The sequence below is a fragment of the Eublepharis macularius genome, chromosome 13, assembly GCF_028583425.1.
Source record: "Eublepharis macularius isolate TG4126 chromosome 13, MPM_Emac_v1.0, whole genome shotgun sequence".
In the NCBI taxonomy this organism is placed as follows: Eukaryota; Metazoa; Chordata; class Lepidosauria; order Squamata; family Eublepharidae; genus Eublepharis; species Eublepharis macularius.
This window is the reverse complement of record NC_072802.1, coordinates 68,935,225-68,955,485: the sequence shown is the minus strand read 5'-3', so window position 1 is coordinate 68,955,485 and position 20,261 is coordinate 68,935,225. Positions and strand designations below refer to the sequence as shown.

Here is a 20,261-nt window from a genome sequence, read left to right as displayed (position 1 = left end):
ACTTTTCAATCGATTAATACAATTAATAACTTCTTTACTTGCATGACAGCTCTAGCATTAATCAGAAAATGAAATCATTCTGCATGAATTGAATTTTTCTTACAAACTTCCGTGCAGTCTTTGGTTTATCAGTGCCGACCAAGACCCACTGCTAACCTGGCCACTGAATGACATGCCTTCCTGGGACTTGATGAACTCGCTGTACACCTGATTGGCTCTCAAGATCACTGTGGCTACTGCCTCCTGGTACTGTGGGGATGACGTAGCCAGCAGAGGAAGCGCTGCAAGAGGAATGTGATCTTGGCTGTTGGAAAGGCAGCCTTCGTCGTAACTGTAAGGGCTGAGGCTGAAGAGGGGAGAGAAAGAGAAGGATTTTTTTCTTCTCTGTTTACGTATCCTGAGGAAGTGACCATTTACAATTCCAGGAACATCCATCTGACTGGCCAGGTTTGCGCTGTTATGCCCAGGCAGCTGCAGCACCTTCAGCAGATGCTGGACAATGCACAAGAATGCAGTCTGCATGCGTCTAAAGAAAGGCATGTTTTTCCACATCCTTTTCTCTATCATACACATTGCAAAAAGATAATTGGGCACACTGACAAATATAACATTTTACTTGTGCATTCCCATTTTCTCAAAAATATTCCCCCTAAATCTTTTTGTTATACACTACAGCGTACCACGAAGCCTTGGACCACTCTATTTCCCAGCCTAGCCTACCTCACAGGGTTGCTATGAGGATAAAGACAAACATGAGGATAAAAACAAAACAAAACAGCAAGAGCACTGCCCTGGACTTCTTGGAATGGCAGGACACAAACAGAAGTGACTCATCCCTCTGTCTTGCAATTCTCCTTGTGAGATAATTTTTAAGAGGTTACTTAACCACTTATGCATATATTCAACTTTCACCTTACTAATAAAAACAAAAACAAACTGCTCCAAGACTTGGTAAAAGGCTTGTTGGTGATGTCACTGGGACCAAATCAGGACAGAGTCCTCCTGAATAACATGGTTTTTGGTTTTCCATCCTGATCTGGAAAGAGGGATTTTAGGTGCTATATACGGTCTCATCCTCTTTGCCCCTCACTGATATTCCCTTGTCCCAAAGCTGTCCTTCCTCTTCAGCTCTGAGGCGAGGGAGAGAAGCTCTTCTACAGGTAGACTCCTGGAACAGGATGTGCTTATGCGCCACCCCTGAAAACTGTGCCCTGAAGGAATGTCTTGAGATTCCAGTACTGAAGTATGAACACGCTAGTAAAGGTGTGCTGCACCACTGCACCAACCATAAGCCATTTCATTTGTCTTGTAGATGAACCCTATCATAGCTTACCCTTGCACAGCTCAAAGCTGCAAATTTTCTATTTAAATGGCACCACAGGCAAGAGGAGATGAGTAGCTACAAATCAAAAGTCAATCAACCCCACTACGCATTCATGAGCACGGGAAGATTTCCCTGCGCTGAGGAATGATTTTTCATCGCAATACCTGGAACCACAGAGTGCGTGTTATTATCCGAGGGCCACTCACTCACCAAGGAACTCTGAAAATCCATGTTAAAGCTTTTATTTATCTGATTAGTTTGAGCAAATCTATTGCGGCTTTCCAAGTACAGTGTCATTATACTCGTTACAGTCAAGTATAACACTGACTGGATGGCTTACTGGATAATTAAGAAAGCGTGCTCTTGAGGCACACAAAATGGGCCCTTGCTGGAGTCGCAAATGGAGAAAACGGATCTTCGGGGTCTGCCGTTTTAGATATGCTTACTTAAGAGGATGTTCCATTGCTTCCACTGGTGGTTAAGTTTGAGGAACATCGGCATTCACGATCAATTCATGGCAAAGCAGCCTCTTGAGACAACAGAGGTGGCATTTTCACCCTAGTGCCCCCTCTCTAGCTTGCTTGGCCTATCCCTTCTCTGGCAAGCAGTCCTCCTTCTACTTTCTGTCTCTAACTGCAAGAGATGGTGTGGTCTCTGGCAACCATCGGTAGCACAAGGCAACGCTCACCAAAAAAATCTAAGTCCCTCCAATTATGACAGGTGCGAGGGAATGGAAATGCAAAACCTTTAGTCTTAGCCTGCTTGAACCATGCCCTTCTCCCTCTGGTGATAATCGGAGAGGCTCAAGTGTCACTATGTGCTCTTACCATTCTTGCTGAAGACAAAGGAGACAGTCTTTTGTGATTATAGTGGGAGAGAAATGGAGGGGGCAGCTGGGTACTGTTGCCACCTGTGCCCCAAACCGACAGTAGAGGAGCTGGAGCCTGCAAGAGCGGCATGGCAGAAGGAACATCCCCACCTCCTGGACACTGCAGTCCAAGACTGGGTGGGGTGGGCTGGCCCAGCCACATGGGCCTTGGGGCAGCAAAATATACTGAGCTGGCCCTGCTGACATTTGAGACTGGGCACCAATGGGAATCCAGAGGGACTGCTTGGGGACAAGCAGAATAGCTCAGTATGTCCTAGAGGGCTTTAACACAGACTTCAGATAACAAAACCCATGAGCAGGAACAAGGATTCCCAGCTTGCTTCAGCTACCCACCCTCTGACCCAATGTGCCTACATACAGGGTTTAAATGAGCTGAATTCTGAAGCTTGAAAACCTGCAGATCCAGAGCAGTCCCTGTAGACTTCCATTAGTTCCCAGCCCCAAATGCCAGTGCAATCTACATTGAAACTGCAAACAGCATCTCCGGTTCAAATGGACCAAGGTAGTCAGCGATGTGCCGGTCCTTGACCCGAGACCTTGGAGAGCTGCTGCCAGCAGAACAGTAGACGAGACTGACTTTGATAGACCAGTGCTCTGACACCGTCTGGCAGCTTCATGAGCAGGGCTTTTTTTCTGGGAAAAGAGGTGGTGGAACTCAAGACCGCACAATGACGTCACTTTGGGTCAGCTGGAACAAGGGGGAACAATTTAAAATTTAAATTGCTGTCAGTGAAAATGGTCACATGGCTGGTGTCCCCGCCCCCTGATCTCCAGACAGAGGGGAGTTTAGAGTGCCCTCTGAGCCGCCAAGCAGCACTCTCCCCTCTGTCTGGAGATCAGGGGGCGGGGACACCAGCCATGTGACCATTTTTAAGAGGTGACAGAACTCCCTTCCACTGTGTTCCTGCTGAAAAAAAGCCCTGTTCACGAGTATCTACATCTCCCAGCATATTACATAAGAAAGGCTTGTCCAGAGAAGCCTGAGGCGCCAAGTGCGGAATGAGGAAGCAGCTAAAACTCCACAGACATATCTACCCACCCACAACCTTTGAGGAACCAGGAAGGTGCGGCCACCCTAACTGTTGAACAGCCAGAGGCCATACCTAAGGTTCCTGAAGAGGTATGGTTTTGTAAGTCTCTTTAAGAAGATTTCTGTTTTAAAGTTAAAAATCAACCTATAAATATATTTGCTACATCAATCAACAGGACAAACATGCATTGAGTTTATAGCGCTTTTCCTGTCATGGCTTGTCCCAAAGAAGTCAGTTACATGAGTTTAATTGGGTAATGCAGCTGCTTTCACCCAGACTACCCATGAAGCTGTGCTCAATGTACAGACAGGAGATCGCACAGGAGTTTAAGGCTGGTTCCCCACTCCCTTTATGATCTCAGAAAAAGCTGCCCTGGGCGAGACGGAGGGGCTGTGACAGATTCTATAAGGCCTGCAGCTCTCTTACCTCTGGCATTTTTATCTACCTTTCCTCTAAGGAGCTCAGAGAAGCATTAATGGTTTTGCTCTCCTCCATTTTACTCTCACAACCACTCTTATTATCTACTTACTGCAGAATTTGCTAACCCTGCGAGGCTGGTCAGGCTAAGGAAAAGTGACTGGCCCAGGAACACACAGTGACACGTACAGCCAGGGCTTTTTTTCAGCTGGAACGCAGCGGAACAGAGTTCCGGAACCTCCTGAAAATGGTCACATGTCTGGTGGCCCTGCCCCCTGATCTCCAGACAGAGGGGAGTGTAGATTGCCCTCCACGCCGCCGAGCGGCGCGGAGGGCAATCTACACTCCCCTCTGTCTGGAGATCAGGGGGCGGGGCCACCAGACATGTGACCATTTTCTCCGAGGGCAACCCACTGAGTTCCACCACCTCTTTTCCCAGAAAAAAAGCCCTGCGTACAGCTATATAAAGACTGGAGCCCTGGTCCTAGTCTAGCACTCTCACCACTGCGGCGTACCGGCTCTCAGCAGCTGGTCTTTCAGAAAGGCCCTGGTTCAATCTCTGGTGCTTGTAGCTGAACACGCCAGAGAGCCAACGCCAGTCAGGTAAGACACTACTGGGTGAGCTAAGGTCCAATTCAGCAGCAGGCAGCTTCATATGTTCAAGCCCAGTGGGCTTGTGACCATCTGGAAGTTACACACCATCAATAACATTTGCTACAAACTACGTGGATCTTTGTTGTGGGTTTTCCGGGCTGTATTGCCGTGGTCTTGGCATACAGCCCGGAAAACCCACAACAACCATCGTTCTCCGGCCGTGAAAGCCTTCGACAATACGTATGTGGATCTTGTTTCAAAATGCATTTCCTGTTGGGTCTGTCTGGGTGCTATTTCAGATTTCAATGCACACATGTGGGGATGAGGGTGGGTATTACAGGCTCTCAACACAGAATGGCCCCAGAACACGGAACAGTTGCCCACGACATGCATATCCAACACCAAGGCCCATTTCACTCGTCAGCCAATCAGAGAGGAAGTATTCCTGATGGATAACCACACAGATTGACTGAAACACAACTTCCCCGCTATATGCCCTTCGTAAAGGGCGCCCCGCTCTCTCACAGTGTCTTTTTGAAAACCAAGAACTTACTTGGAAACGAGTGAAAAAGCTTCAGAGCAAATGGCTGGGCAAGGAACTAACTTAATGGCCAGGTGTCCAAGGGCCGCTGGGTAATGGACCCTAATGACTGTGTCAAACACGGTGGCGATGGTGTTAACGTCCCCTTGCTTAGAGCTCTGATCACCACTTCCTGTATCCAGAATGTTGCCTCCATGAAGGACCAAGAGCAAGACACGGATTTTGCTGGGCAGCACTAGAGGCGGTGCGACTTCATCCTGAAAGGGCGGGGTGGGGGGGAGGGGATAAAACAGAAATGCAAAATGGAGTTATCGGGATGAATTTGTTTCTGTGTCCCGGAATGTGCCTTCTGATTTAGAACAATTATGATTCTTGGCTATGTACCAGTTGTCTGGAAGCTTTCAGATCACAGAGTATCATATCGGTGAAGCATCTGGTACTTCAGTATCAGAATCCAGTCACCCCCAAAAGAGTTGCATGGCTCCTGCCCAGAAAGTCTGGGTTGGTGGAACATGAGAGGATGGCATATAAACAAAGGGGAGAGAAGGCAGCATGGTGTAGCCAGATCTCAGAAGCTAAGCAGGGTCAGTTCTTGGATTGGGGGGGCCACCAAGGAAGACTCTGCAGAGGAAGGCACTGGCAAACCACCTCTGTTTCTCACTTGCCTTGAAAGCCCTTTGCTGGAGTCACCATAAGTCGGTTACAATGTGACGGTGCATACATACATTCATATAAATGAAAAGACATACACTGGGGGCAGTTCCATAAATTATTGGGCAATTTCCCAGAACCATTTGTGGTGCTTAGGTTTCTCCACCTCCCCTAATTTTTTATTGTTTTTATGTTTCACAAGAAATATTTGCATCTTAATTGTATACTACAATTCTACATGCTTATTCTCATTGTAAGTTAAGCATCAGTGTCGAGTGAAAGTTGACTTTGTCATGCAACATGGGGATATCACTGGGAGGAAGGGAGGGCCAGGTGAAATATTAACTACTTTATAAAACCCAATAAAGTACATATTTTACAAAATTCCTTGTCAGCTCAACATATTTATTGTGCCCTCATCAGTTAAGGAACTTGTATCTCAGCGTGCTCATGTGCAATGGTGGACAACATCTTCTGTACCAAGGAGATTTCCAAAAATGCATTATGATTCCAGATTCTTGGCTCACAAAAATTGATTTCTTTTAACCCTTTTTAGCAACTGGAATGTGAAGCTCTGTGGGAAAATAAAGCAACTCAGGGAGCATCCTTAAGCAGATCTACTCAGAAGTAAGTGTGGGCTGCCCAAAGGAATGAGAGGGTCAGGTTTGTGGTTCTTAAAAAAACCAAACCTCTTCCCAAAAGAAAACATTTCCCTCTCGCTTGTGCTCAGATGGGATACCCCAATAGTTATGGCTCCCAGCAACTGCCTCCCCTCTGTGCTCATTTACTGGGGAAGAGGAAGACAGTGAGTGAGTGAGTGAGTGAGTGAGTGAGTGAGTGAGTGAGTGAGTGAGAGTGAGCGTGTGAGAGAGAGAGAGAGAGAGAGAGAGAAAGAGAGAGAGAGAGAGAGAGATGCAAGCATGAATTTGAGAGCTAAGCTACAAGAGACGAATTACATGAGGAGCACCTGAAGGGAGTCACAATGTCAGCCAGGAAGCTGAATTTTAAAAGAGATCGGAAGGCTTTGTCAATTTCCCCTCTCTACAGAGCCAGGGAGATTACTGCTCAGAGGGCTTGTTAATTTCGCCTCCTAGGAGGGGAGGTGAAACTGACAGAAACTTCAGGAAGCAAAGAGGAAATTAACAAATCCTCTGAGCAGCTATCTCCCTGGTTCTGTAGAGAGGGGAAATTGACAAAGCCTTCCGATCTCTTTTAAAACTCAGCTTCCAGGCTGACATTGTGACTCCCTTCACCTGCTCCTCCTGGTGTAATTTGTCTCTTGTAGCTTGGCTCTGATAGTTTCCCCTCCTTTTATGTCCTTGTTCAGCCAGAGCTGTCCCTTCAGCACTTGGCTCCTGGTCACATAGAGAACCACCAGCTTTTCAGATGAGATTCTAAAGGCAGTCAAATCACACACAAGGTCATTAAAAGAACAGATCTGAAATAACAAAGCATAAATCTTAAATCAAACATAGATAACAGATATTCAATTAAAAGCCAGATCACTAAAAGCAGAACACTAGGCAAAAAGAAAGTGAACAATGTGAGGCTACCTAATTCTCTGCTTAGAACAGGTACGAAGACCTTCCCGTTCCTCTCTTGGGAAAGGGTGTTTGATGAAGCATCCTGCCACAGCTTGCCTCAGAGATCAACACTGTGACACGCACAGAACACCCAACTAACAGTTATATTAGTATCACTGCAGTCTGGATCTTTGTTGACCCACTCAGATTTGGAATGGGTAGGCCCAAAGCCCGCCCCCCGCCCCAGCTGCTCTTGTTCAATCACCTCAAAAGTTTGGATAAGGATTTTAGATCTACAGGACAGGAAATTAAATATTATCCATACTGGCTCCTCTGACAGCTTCACCAAATGGCAAAATGAAGTGAAGTTTCAATTTCCTTCAGTAAGCCCCCTGATAACCATAAAGCTGCCACCCCTTTCCTGGAGTGCAACATTAAGACTTTTATTGTCCATCTTTGCAGATGTCAGTGTTTGTCCTGAGGCCCCTTTCCTTCTCTCACCTCAGGGCTTACTCCCAGGAAAGTGAGCTTCCAAAGCTTCATGACTTTCACTGATTCCATTTGGAGTCTAGCACAGCTGATTACGATTAGTCCATCCCTAGAATTTCTTCTGAATATGTACATTTCTAAAGAAAGGTTTTCACAAAAACCACCATAAGTTTCCAGTGCCCTTTGATTAAAGCAAGCACGGCCAACTTCACCATTCTAGGTGCCCACTGTATTCTGGAGATGCTAGTTTGAGGACAAAGAACAATATGCTCTGCTTAATAGATGACAATACCGTATAATAAAAAATGGCATAATCTAGCTGTAAGGGTTCCCAAGATATGAAACACATGGACTTTGTGTATGAAGTCATCTACAAGGGAGAGAGCAAAGATGAGGAACAAGTAAGATCCCTGAAAGATTCCCTCAAGAGACACCTTGGCAGCAGTCCTTTGCCTCTCCCAAACACTCAAGAGATAGAAGCCCAGCAACATGAGGAGAAGTTGGTTCCCAGTTCCTTTTTCACATTTCCAAATAAAAAACTAGGAACCATAAATAAGAAACTGGGGACCAGTTTCAGCTTCTTCAACAACACTCATGTGAAACATACGTTACTGCTTTTCTTTGCAAGCAAAACTGAGCAAAAAGTCTGTACCCTACCTAAACTAAAGCTAGGTAGGGCTCTCAGAACCCAAACAAAGCTGCTTCAAGCACAGGGATCTAGTATACAGGCCACCAGCTCCAGCCATTCCTTCTCTAAAGAACACTGATCCTGCAGAGGTTGGCCCGAACCTCTCCCTAAGCTGGAAAGATAAAGGGCTACATGCTTGCTCTCATTTTTACAGAATCAGAGGAAAATGGGAAGAGGCAAGGGTGAAGTGATAAAATTGGCTGCGCCATTTACTCACAATATTATACAATAAAGACACATTCATAATGCTGTTGATCATTATGTAATAAGTGGGCACGATGCATACTCCTTCATTGTATACTCTTGTTGAATGAGTGTTTTGTTTTGCTTCATGTGCTCTTGCCGTTCCGAAGATTCCAAGAATCACAAATGGCCCAAGAGATGAGGAGATGCCCAATAAAGTCTTATATGTTCCTCATTATGTTGGATTGCTGTTTCTGCCTGGCAACAGGCACCCCACATGCTGCTCTGGTCAACATTTGATTTTCTTACAGACGACCCTCAGAGCTAAAAGATCCAACCTGCAACTTCCTCACTGTACTCAAGGCTGGAAAGTCTGATGAGGAGGCTGTCTTGTAAGCCAAACAGTAAGAGCCAAGCTACAAGTGACGCCTGACACAGGTTGGACACTTGTCAGTTTCCCTCAAGTTTTGATGGGAAACGTAGGCATCCTGGTTTTATAGCTTGGATCTCCATTACAGCTGCAAGACCAGGATGCCTACATTTCCCATCAAAACTTGAGGGAAGCTGACAAGTGTCCAACCTGTGTCAGGCGTCACTTGTAGCTTGGCTCTAAGTTTCCTGTCTTTCTTCACCTCCTGCCCCTCTGGCTCCAGACCCATTCCCCTCTTCTGGACATCCCCCTCTGCCTCCCCAGTTCCCAGCCAATGGCTATACTGGCAGAATGTAGCTTGCCATCTTTTCTCCAACTGGGTCTATGAATCTGGCTGCAAAAACTGCAGCATTTCCTCTCCAGCTTGGGTTTCATGGCCACCAGGCAACACATCTCATTCGTAAGAGGGCTGGCAAGGTGTTTGTGCTCAAAGAGACCCCATACATGAGGCAAGCTGTTTGTTTCTTTAAATAACGAACAGACGAGGAAAGTTATGGAGATGCTGTACCTCAATGATGCTGAGTCTTTCCACACTGGATCCTACATTGTAATCTGCTGCTGATTCAAGACACGGATCATCTGGAAGGAAAAAAGTTGGCTATGTGAATAATTTATCCTCTCAACTGCTTGTAGGAAAAGATCTAGCTATACCTATCCTTCCATTGACCAGTTTCGTAGGAAAGGGACTACCCTTGAATACCAATTGCTGAGGAGCAACCACATAGTGGATCTGTTATCTTCATATTGTCTTTCATGGAAGCAGGCCACAGTGAGAAACAGAATTCTGGCTTAAATGAGCCTTCGGTCTAATCCAATAGGGCTCTTATGTTTTTAAGACTGCAGATTTGGGATTGTGTTTTATTTAGATGTTTGGGCTGTACCAAAACCTCCACAGAGGGCCAAGCTAGAAGTGACGAATTACACTTGAATGGCAAGTAAACAAACGCACATGTATTCCTCCCTGTTCACCTGCACTCCACGCAATTGCATGGAGTGCAAGTGGAAAGCAGTGGAGCGCAAGTGAACAGGGAGGAATACATGTGAGTGGGTTCACTTGCCATTCAAGTGTAATTCGTCACTTCTAGCTTGGCTCTTAGTTTTCAAAGTTGTTCTCGCTCCTACCAGAGGACAGGCAGGAGAGGAGAAGTCACTTGCTCTCAAGCCTCATTAAAGTACCAACGGTCTGGATCTAAAGTACCAACCATCAATGTTTGGAAATGCTAATGGCCATACTGGCCAGAGGCAATGAAATGGTCAGCTCATGTTTCCAGCTGGAAGCTGACATCTAGAAGGGAAATAGAGACTTGGGAGGTAAGAGACACTAGACTGTGTCTCCATAGAGATTTCAGGAACAGATTTTCTGATCCATAAGGGGATAGGCAAACTGAGAGCTAAGTTACAAGTGACACCAGGAATGTGTTTTTTAATGTGTCAGGGACACAATTTTACCTGGGAACTGTAGTTGAAAACAGCATTAGTGTGGGGAGGCAGGGGAGGGAAAGAGGTTTTGAAAGACCATTTTCAAAGACAGAACCATGTAGGATTGCTGGAGGAGAGGAACTAAAATTGTTTTCTTGCAATCTCAACAGAAAGAGGAATACAGGACCCTGTCCCTAGCGTGGGGAGGCAGGGGAGGGGAAGAGCTGGTAGTTTGTCTGACCATTGAGATTGCAAGGAAACAATTTTAAAATCCCTCTCCTCCAGTGATCGTGTGTGGCTCTGTCTTTGAAAACTGTTGTTGAAAAGTCTTCATCTCCCACCTTCCCACGCTAGGAACATAACACTGTTTTCAACTACAGTTCCCAGGTAAAATTGCATGCTCGACACATTAAAAAACAGATGTCTGGCGTCACTTGTAGCTTAGCCCTGAGATCATACAATTTCCTGGCACAGAGTGAGAGGGGGTCCATTTTGGTGGACTGTTCTGGCTGATTCCATCTGGGGGAAGGAGTTTTCACACCGGAGTTTCAGCTGAAGGTTGCCATTGCCTAGTGAAGCACACAGAGGGCTGGCTGCCTGAACAAAGACACCAAGGTAATGGGAAGCTTTTAGAACTCAGTAACTTCTAAGTTAATGAGCCTGCCTTTCAATAAGATCATATGGGGCATGTACAGAGTGAGGGGCAGAGAAAATACATATTTCCACCTTTCTTTTGTATTCCTTGCTCAATCTGTTGTTGTGGTGAGAAAACATCTGGAGACATTTTACTTTTAATAAATTGTTTACTGTTTTGAATGCTGATTTGTTTTTTCTGTACCACATAAGACTTCCCCACAAGGGGAAGGGAAGTGGTCAATTGGCAAATCCGTATCTCCCTGGGAGTGCATAAGTACAGTAAGCTGCCCCTGTGTAACCAGTCACTGGGTAGCAGGAGACACAGGCATGAAGTGGGGCCTTAGCATGGCAATGCAAGAAGGGAAGTAGGGAGTACGGGCCCTATCAGAGGTAATTCCTAAAATAGCCCGTTGGTATCAAAAGAGGGCAACAAAACCCCTCTGAGGGTCAGGTGGGCTGGGAGAGCAGCACATTGCTGGGCAGAGACTCAAGTGACTACTGGTGCCCCCCCTGGAGGGTCAAACAGAGAGGCATTTATGGGTCAGTGAGACCATTTTGCCACAGGGGCCAGGTGGCACTTGCTTACAGTCTCCAGTTTAGAAGCTCCATGAATCACAGTAGCGCAAAGACTGTGTGCATCGTTCTCCGGCCGTGAAAGCCTTCGACAATACATGTGTGCATAAGCTTAATGTGTACTTATGTAATTTCAACAGGTATTTAAGTTTATCTCATGAAAGTGCTTTTAACTGCCAGCGAGGTAGGGAAGACTACTTCTTTCACCATATTTTTATGACCATCGCTATCAAGATTACAATATAATTCTGGTCTAATGGTCATTACATCTTTGCAAGGAACTCTTGGAGTGTTAGTTCTGAGAAGGGGGCAGATCTCTCTTATGGAGAACTCTCTGCAGACTCACTGAACTACAGTTTGCAGGATTCTATGGGAGACATTAAACGGGTATAAAACCAATATTGGTTTGCAAAGCAGATACAACTTATTGTAGACTTTGAGGACTGTGTGTTCAGCCTATAGTTCGTGTCAGAGACATTTAAGAGAGTAATGGTACATTGTTCTCCAATGGTATCAAATTAAACAAAAATTACCAGGGACATCGTCCGATTCAGGGGTTTCCATCTTATCCATGAGATCATTTGAACTCCATTTAGTGATTTCCTTTGGGAACACCTCTTCATTTTCAGACGGATCCTCTTTAGAAAGAAAGAGCGAGAGAGAGAAAGAGTCATATTGACAAGCACAAATGGAACACAGTGCCAAAAGCTCTTTGTTAGCTTCTAACAAAGCTAGGCTGGCAAGGGGACACATGGAGATCCGGTGCTTGTAAAATCCACAGCAGGACAGGGGGGAAAAATCAAAGCAGCTTTGAAAAAAGAAGCCAACAAAGCCTTTTCAGATCAAACACTGCTCACATAAGGCATAGTAATTCTGAACAAACCTATATTGCCGCTGCAAAGCCTTCTTGCCTTACTCCACCGTAGTAAATGCCACTTGCTTTCTGGAAGCAGAAATGTATTTTCTTGGCTGCTACCAGAAACCCCTCCAACCCCTGATGTAAACATGCAACGGAACGCATACTGATCAACGCTGTACTCGACGTGTGGTTAGGCAAAGGTGTTCAATTTTCAGACTGCGCTCGTTATCAGGGTGCCTTGAACTAAATGTGTAACAAATGTCAGCTTTCTAGTGAAAGTACTCTGATCATTTGGGGGAACAGTTAATGACCCATTTTCAGTGTTTTCTACAATCAGTGTGTATTAAAAATCCCATTTTCCATTGGCAGTATCCTTCCATTACTCTTCAGGCATGCAGGTGGATCAGTTTGAAGAATTTCTATAGAATGCTAGCTTTTGCCGCTGCTCTCTTTGGCTAACCATGTTGGCCAGGAATAAACATTTACTACAGTAAGTTTACAAAATATATCTGTACTCAACTACATCTTCCTTGCTATGCTTGACCACAGTCCAGCAACCCTGCAGTTAATTACAGAAAGCTACATGGCCACAGCACTTCAACAACAGCACATACGTTCGTGTCACGGGGTGGCCTGAGTCACACAGATGGCAAATAATAGAGATGGCACAGGTGAGTGGCTGTTTTCCAGGCTGATTAAGCCTTTTGCTAAATGACAGAGAAATGACATTTTACCTTTGTCTGGGACTCAGCAGACGATTCTGCTTCCAGCAGTAGCATAGATATAGTGCTGCCCATCACTTACCATTGTTAAAGGATTGGGTCATCGGATCACATGCTTCTTCCCCTCACCTTATACGTCCATGAATATCTGTTTTCCATCCTCACCCCAAAAGATTTAACCATGGGCAAGCATTATGTTGGCACTAATGCAGCACTGGCTCAAGTTAACCATGGTTAATGCTAACCAAAGTTCATGGAGAACCAGGATCTGTAACCAGCTTTAATCCCTGCTTAAGAACTCTAGTCAGTTAACCATGGTTAAGAAAGTGGGACACGGGCAGGGCGAATCCACACATTAGAAGAGAGGGCTTGAGGGAGGGAATGTGCAATCCTAACCCTTTATCCCTGGCAAAAGACAGCATTACGGTAGCGTTGTTCTGGAAATCAGATCTGGTCATTTAGCACAACAGAAGAGTTAACATAAGAAAATGCAAAGCAAGCAAGTAATATCAAGGTCACTAGTTATTCTAATCAGCTGACAAGGTTCCTGGAACAGGAGGTAACTAAAGGGGAGAAAAAAGGAAACTTGCTGGCATGTTCCAAACTATCAGACCACAGCAGACTTTTGAAGATAAAAACAATGTCAGATCATGTGCTGGAGAAACAACTATTACTGGGAGTTCTCTTCCCAGTTAACCCAGGTCATTTCTCTCGTTAACTTGGCATATCCTCCACTGTAGCTCAGTCCATGCCCAATATTATTTCAGACCCCTTTGCACATTTGAGGAAATAAATTCCACACGCTTACTCCAGCAAGTCTTAACAGGGGCCAACCTACACAACTTGACAGACATTCAAAACTTTTGGAGGCAAACGGGGCATTTGGGATTTTAGGCAGCCCTCCTCCCCACTAGCAATGGCGTCTGACAATGAGCATATGGAAGTTGTTTTGTACAACTCATCCCACACTGAGAGTAAAATCCAAGATTTCTAACCCTTCGCAGCGCACAGCAAACAGGAATCAAACCTAACATTAAGGAGTTGGTTAATCAAGCACATGCATCTCATCGAATGTGTGGGATCTGAGCATCGTATGAATATATCTCATAGTTATACCTATATAAGTAAAATTGTCTTGTCTGGAGTACTGTTTTTATGTCCTTTTTTAACTTGTGGTTTGGGAAAAGCATTCGAGGATAATTTTGCATACTTGGATTAAAGACCGCTGGGCTAGTCTTTAAGGCAAAACAAGCCTGACTTCTCTGGCTCACCACAGATGCTCCTTGCGATATATTGGCTCTTCGGAGTCCTTTCTATTTACCTCACATTATCGTACCTGCCTGCCTCCAAGGGGCTTAGGGCCGCATGCATGATTCTCCCAACTATGCTGTAGCATCATGGTGAAGTGGTTGGGCTGAGAGTCAGCATTCTGCTTGTTTGAATCCCTCTACTTCCATGAGCTCAGCAAGTAGCCTTGGGTAAGCCACTCCTCTCAGCCCCAGCTCCCCAGCTGGATTGCATGGATAATAATAATACAGACTATGCTCACCACTCTGAGTGGACTCTGATCTATCTAGAAGAGTGGTATATAAACATTCTTTTGTTGTTGTTGTTGTTGTTGTTATTTATTCTCACAAGAACCTTGCGAAGTAGGTTAGCCTGAGAGGGAATGTGACTGGCACAACGTCACCTGCTGAACTTTAAGGCACAATGAGATTTGGCTAACACCACTAGTCCGTACCAGTACTGCCACAAACCAGTTGGTGCTCAGCTTCCTCAGAAATGATTTTCAGCATACTTGATACTGTACAGGGGATCAGGGTAGAAACTGATTTTGACAGGGCTACTGGCTACTTGCACATGAAGATGAGCCATTTGCAGTGGCAATCACATCGTCACCCATACAGCAATTTTTCTTGTAATTTCCTTGCCTGACCACCCTCCATTCCATAGCAGTCATGGGAAATGCTAGATTATAATGTCATAATGCCACAACAATGATACAATGCCACAATCTACTAGTTCCCAGCTTTCATTTTAAAAAGTCTCTACCCCTTTTCACTGTGGAGTTAAAAGAGAAAATGAGCAGTTTGCATCTTGTCCCTAATGCCTCTGCACTAAAATGGGCTAGAGACTGATTGTTTTTAAAATGAGAGGTGGCATCTATTAGATAGGAGCCCCATGGCACAGAGTGGAAAGTTGCAATACTGCAGTCCAAGCTCTGCTCATGACCTGAGTTCGATCCTAGAGGAAGCCGGATTCAAATAGCTGGCTCAAGGTTGACTCAGCCTTCCATCCTTCCAAGAGCAGTAAAATGAGTATCCAGTTTCCTGGAAGTAAAGTGTAGATGACTGGGGAAGGCAATGGCAAACCACCCCGTAAAAGTCTGGCAAGAAAACATTGTGATGTGACGTCCTCCATGGGTCAGTAATGACTCAGTGCTTGCACAGCGATTTACCTTTTTATCTATTAGATAGTGGCAATAGATCATCAATATGTTATAGTGATTTAGCGATCCCTGGATTTTTTAAAAGAGCCCCCCAAACCTCTTCAGTGTAGGAGGAAGGACTAGAAGCCATGGGGGCTGAGGCAAAGAAAATGGCACCAATGGGTGTGTGACCTGCAAAAATGTATGTCTTCTAGTCCATGCAGTGTCCAAAGGTACTTCAACTGCTTTCTTCCCCAAAAGACTGCACCAAACCAGGTTTGAGAAGGATTGCAGAAAAGCAAGGGAAAACATGGAAGCAGTATGAATAGAGAATGTAATATAGATGCTCCTGAAAACAGCGTTGTGGTAAGGAAGTCAAAGTAAACCAAAACATTCATGTGGAAACAGCCTGACTATCTTCTAACCAACCAACTAACCAACTAACCATTGGGCTTGTGAATTAAGACAATGCCCGTTTCCACAACACCACCTTGAGCCCAGTGGCTCTTTTGACTTGGGCCTTCTGAAGGCAGTGCTTGCGTGCATTTACATCGAGGCCTTCCCCTAAACAAACGAGGCAGAGCAAATGTCCATCTGTCCTCGTCATTTTCATCCCAACCAAGTGCATTTCTGAAAAAGAGCTTTATCAGTTATAATTCAGTTTCTCTTAGAGCCAAGCTGCAAGTGATGCCTGACACAGGTTGGACACTTGTCAGCTTCCCTCAAGTTTTGATGGGAAATGTAGGCATCCTGGTCTTGCAGCTGTAATGGAGAGCCAAGCTGACAAGTGTCCAACCTGTGTAAGGCGTCACTTGTAGTTTGGCTCTTACTCTCTCCTTTTCCCTCTCTCTATTGAGGTGCTGAGGTCCATAGAGCAAGAAGGCCTCGTGCAAGAAGAATGGAGGACTCACTACTGACCATCCTGATCAGCCAGCAGCAAAGAAGGGTCCGGGGCACGCCCCACTCATTTTTGGCAGGAAAATGCCATGTGTGCACTTTGGGAGGGGAGGCGCCCCTCTATAGTTCTAATGCTACAAAAAAACACCCTGCAATTGGCAGGCCTGCACATGCACAGTCCCATGTGGGATGACACAAAAAGACTGACAATGAACTATAAATGACAACATTTCAAAGTGCAATCAACATTTTGCGAAGGAAGACATTTATCCAGGATAAATACTATAGATAAAGCATTAATTGGCTCAGATTTTGCGCCTATCAAAAGAAGACTTGGATCTCTAACACTGCTGAGACCGACCACCCTTCTTATAGAGGAAGCAGCTCAGATTAACAATGCATATTTGAAAATCTGCAGTTAATGAATATATCAAACTGATTAATCCAACAAAGCTTTCTGCCCACTGTCTGATAATCTGCCGAGTGGAGCACACTGGGAGAAAGTGTGTTTTGTCAAATCTGTACGGGGAAGAGAAGGGTGAATTTACATTCCAAGCTTGTTCCTATAACTTAATCTAAATATTGAACTCATTTGCCAGGGAGGCTTAATTATAGGTCTTGTTGCTGCTTTCTGGGATTCACGAGCAGGCTTCTGATCCTCTTATTTGCATTTTTTTATAGCATAGGTATTAGGTATTAATAATTCAGTTTGTCAGACTTTGCCAGCAAATGGGAATGTGTGGGAAGGCTTCTAATGTTTTAAAAAATTACCAATTTACTTCCTGATTTCTTCAAAGTATGCTGAAATAATACCTATTTCTGCAGAAAAAAATCAGTTAGGATGTAGATTATTTGTGCCTGGAAGATCTAGGCACAACTGCCTAGTCCTGACGCGGGGATTGCATTGCATTACCCCAGCATAAATGGGCAGGACGTTTCAACTCGTCCTGATTTATACTTTTTATGTGCCTTATGCCCCACTATGACCCAGTGTGGGCTGTGTGGTAGGTGCACCGTTAGCTCCTTGCTCTGATCCACCCAAGGGCCAAAAGGTGGAATGTTGCTGAGAAACGTTCTACAGACAAGGGTTGGGCCATAATTTGCCTGACTTCCAGGGCTTTTTTTCAGCGGGAATGTGGTAGAACGGAATTCTGGCACCGTTTGAAAATGGTCACATGGCCGGTGGCCCCGCCCCCTGATCTCTGTCTGGAGATCAGGGGGCGGGGCCACCAATCATGTGACCATTTTCGCCGAGGGTGATTTAAACTTTACCCCCCCCCCATTCCAGCTGACCCCAAGTGATGTCATTGTGCGGTCCTGAGTTCCACCACCTCTTTTCCCAGAAAAAAAGCCCTGCTGGCTTCTGAGGATATATTATGGCCCAGCCCTTCCTCCACCCCTGGTCTGCAGGAGCTTTTCATTCGGCCTTCACACTGCTTAACAAGCTAGCTTTGAGAAACCACGCTGTGCCATTGGCTCCCCCAAATTATGAAATAGTTCAAGGCCAAGGGTCATTCAGAGCCTTTAAGAGTAGCACAGTGGGAGGGAGGAGGACCACTGCAAAAGGCTTAACTACATGAACCATTCCCCCCCCCCCCCCCGGTACCCCAAGCTGTGATAACAAAGGTGGTCTGAGAGTTCCATGCTTCCCAGGCATTTGGGTTTGGACCATAATGCAGGAGGAGAAGGGGCTTAGACACCCCTCCTCCTAGGCCTTTTCCTCATCCCGAAATGGCCCCGTGGAGCCACCACTGGGGAAACTTCTTAATGCATATCCCATCCAATGCACTGTGTGTCCAAGGTCAGATTTCCACTGGATACTACCTACCATGCCACAGAAATATCTTAATATTTAGAGTCAGGAACAAGGCTAATTGGACCAAAACAAAACAAGCCCAGAAAGTGATGGACATATTTCAAAACAGGCTATACCGAATGCTGCCAGCATTCATTCAGGATGAATATATTTGGCAGGGATATGGGTCAGATGACATTAATTGAATTTCTACGAACAAAGTCAGTCACTGCAGGATTAAAGTATAGAGGCCAGTGGGTGATTTAGATTTCCATTATCTTCTGTTACTGTAAGTACTTACTTTCCATTCAGTGGTTATAGACATTTTTATAACTAACAGCACAGCAAACAGACTGTCTTGCTCTGGTGGAGCACGGAGAGTGAGGTTTTGATTCTGAAAAGACTTCCCTTCCAAGTCTTTGCGCAATTGCAATTGAGGATCCAGTAGCACGGGTCTAATAAATCTCTGAGACATACTCAGGCATCATGACAAACTGCTGCTATGCTTTGCCCACCATGCACAGTTTGGGGGAAGGAAACAAACTTGACTGAAGTTTTTCCAAACCAGGAAGGTTTCAATTACGCTTCTTGCACAAGGGGAAAGGATGGGGGAGTCAGGACAGAGCAAGCAAGCAAGGCAAGAATCTGTGTCTGTACCTGTCATGTACAAATAGGAGTTTGCCACATTATTTGAAAATGGCCTAAAATGCAAAGCTGTCTTATGCATAGCACTTATCATAGCACTGGAAAAAGTACAGAGAAGGGCAACTAAAATGACTAAAGGGTTGGAACACTTTCCCTATGAGGAAAGATTGAGGCGCTTGGGGCTCTTTAGCCTGGAGAAAAGACGACTGAGGGGAGACATGATAGAGGTTTACAAGATAAAGCACGGGTTAGAGAAGGTAGAGAAAGATGTGTTTTTCTCCCTTTCTCACAATACAAGAACTCGTGGGCACTCTATGAAATTATTGAGCAGTCGGGTTAGAACAGATAGAAGAAAATACTACTTTACACAAAGGGTGATAAACACATGGAATTCATTGCCACAGGAGGTGGTGGCAGCTACAAGCATTGCCAGCTTCAAGAGGGGACTGGACAAATATATGGAGCAGAGGTCCATCAGTGGCTATTAGCCACAGGAGATAGATGGTATTCTCTTTGTGGGGAGGTGGTGCTCTGTTGTCTTGGTGCTGGAAGGAAGGCAGTGGGAGGGCTTCTGGTGTCCTGGCCTCACTGACAGTCCTTTAGATGGCACTGGATTTCTAGCCACTGTGTGTGACAGAATGTTGGACTGGATGGGCCACTGGCCTGATCCAACATGGCTTTGCTTATGTTCTTATGTTCTTATGCCAAGTTAGATCACTCACTCATCCAGCTCCACGTAATCTACTCAAGCAATGTTTCAGGCTATAACATAAAAGTACCTCCGAGCTTCAGTTTAGTGCCAAAGCCCAAATGACTGGGCTGGGAACTCACCTGATGTTTCTTTACATTTGCTAGCACCAATCAGATTTAAGACATGGTTTGGTGAACTCTTTCCTCCAACATTGTTCGTTTGTAAAACATTCTCAGCTTCAAAATTAACCTGCTTTGGTGGACTGTCAAGCCAAGAAGCAATGGTCTGATTTAGGAAGCTGATTTATGGACAGCTGGTCCATCCGGATTATTTCTGTTTACTCTGGCATCGGTTCCCTGTGGTCTCAGGTACAGAAAGATCTTTCCCAGCACCTGCTAGCTAAGATCCTTTAAATGGAGTTACCAAGGTCTGAAACCATCACATAGTTCCTCCCTTCCCAGAACTGTTTTTTTAATGTGTTCTTTTGAATTGTAAACCACTTTGAATACGATGGCAGAAACGCAGTATATAAATGTATCAAATAAATAAAAGGCATAATAAAACCTTGAACCTTCTATATGCAAAGCATGTGCTCTGAACCACAGCCTTACAGACAGAGAAGTGTATATGCACAGAGCACATGAAACTGGCTATATGGAATCAGATTATTATTATTGGCTCATCTAGCCCAGTACTGTCTACCCTATTTGGCAATATTTTAATATATATTTAAAATGTATTTCTTTGCAAAATTTATACCCAGCCTTTGAGCTAAAAGCTTCCCATTTTAATGGACAGTTGTCTCTGCTTATTTCAATAAAGCAAGTGCAGGTGTT

General features: G+C 45.0%; 1 protein-coding gene across 3 annotated transcripts in view; it reads right to left on the bottom strand.

The window, feature by feature from the left end:
• The window catches only part of PITPNM2 (phosphatidylinositol transfer protein membrane associated 2), a 100,456-nt gene that overhangs the window by 43,017 nt on the left and 37,178 nt on the right, over window positions 1-20,261 (bottom strand). For all 3 annotated transcript variants that reach the window (XM_054996354.1, XM_054996355.1, XM_054996356.1), the window contains exons 7-10: window positions 11,922-12,026; window positions 9,269-9,339; window positions 4,809-5,053; window positions 157-346 (exon numbers count right to left, since the gene is read on the bottom strand). In XM_054996354.1, the coding sequence (XP_054852329.1) occupies window positions 157-346; window positions 4,809-5,053; window positions 9,269-9,339; window positions 11,922-12,026 (611 nt within the window). The remainder of the gene's footprint in view (window positions 1-156; window positions 347-4,808; window positions 5,054-9,268; window positions 9,340-11,921; window positions 12,027-20,261) is intronic.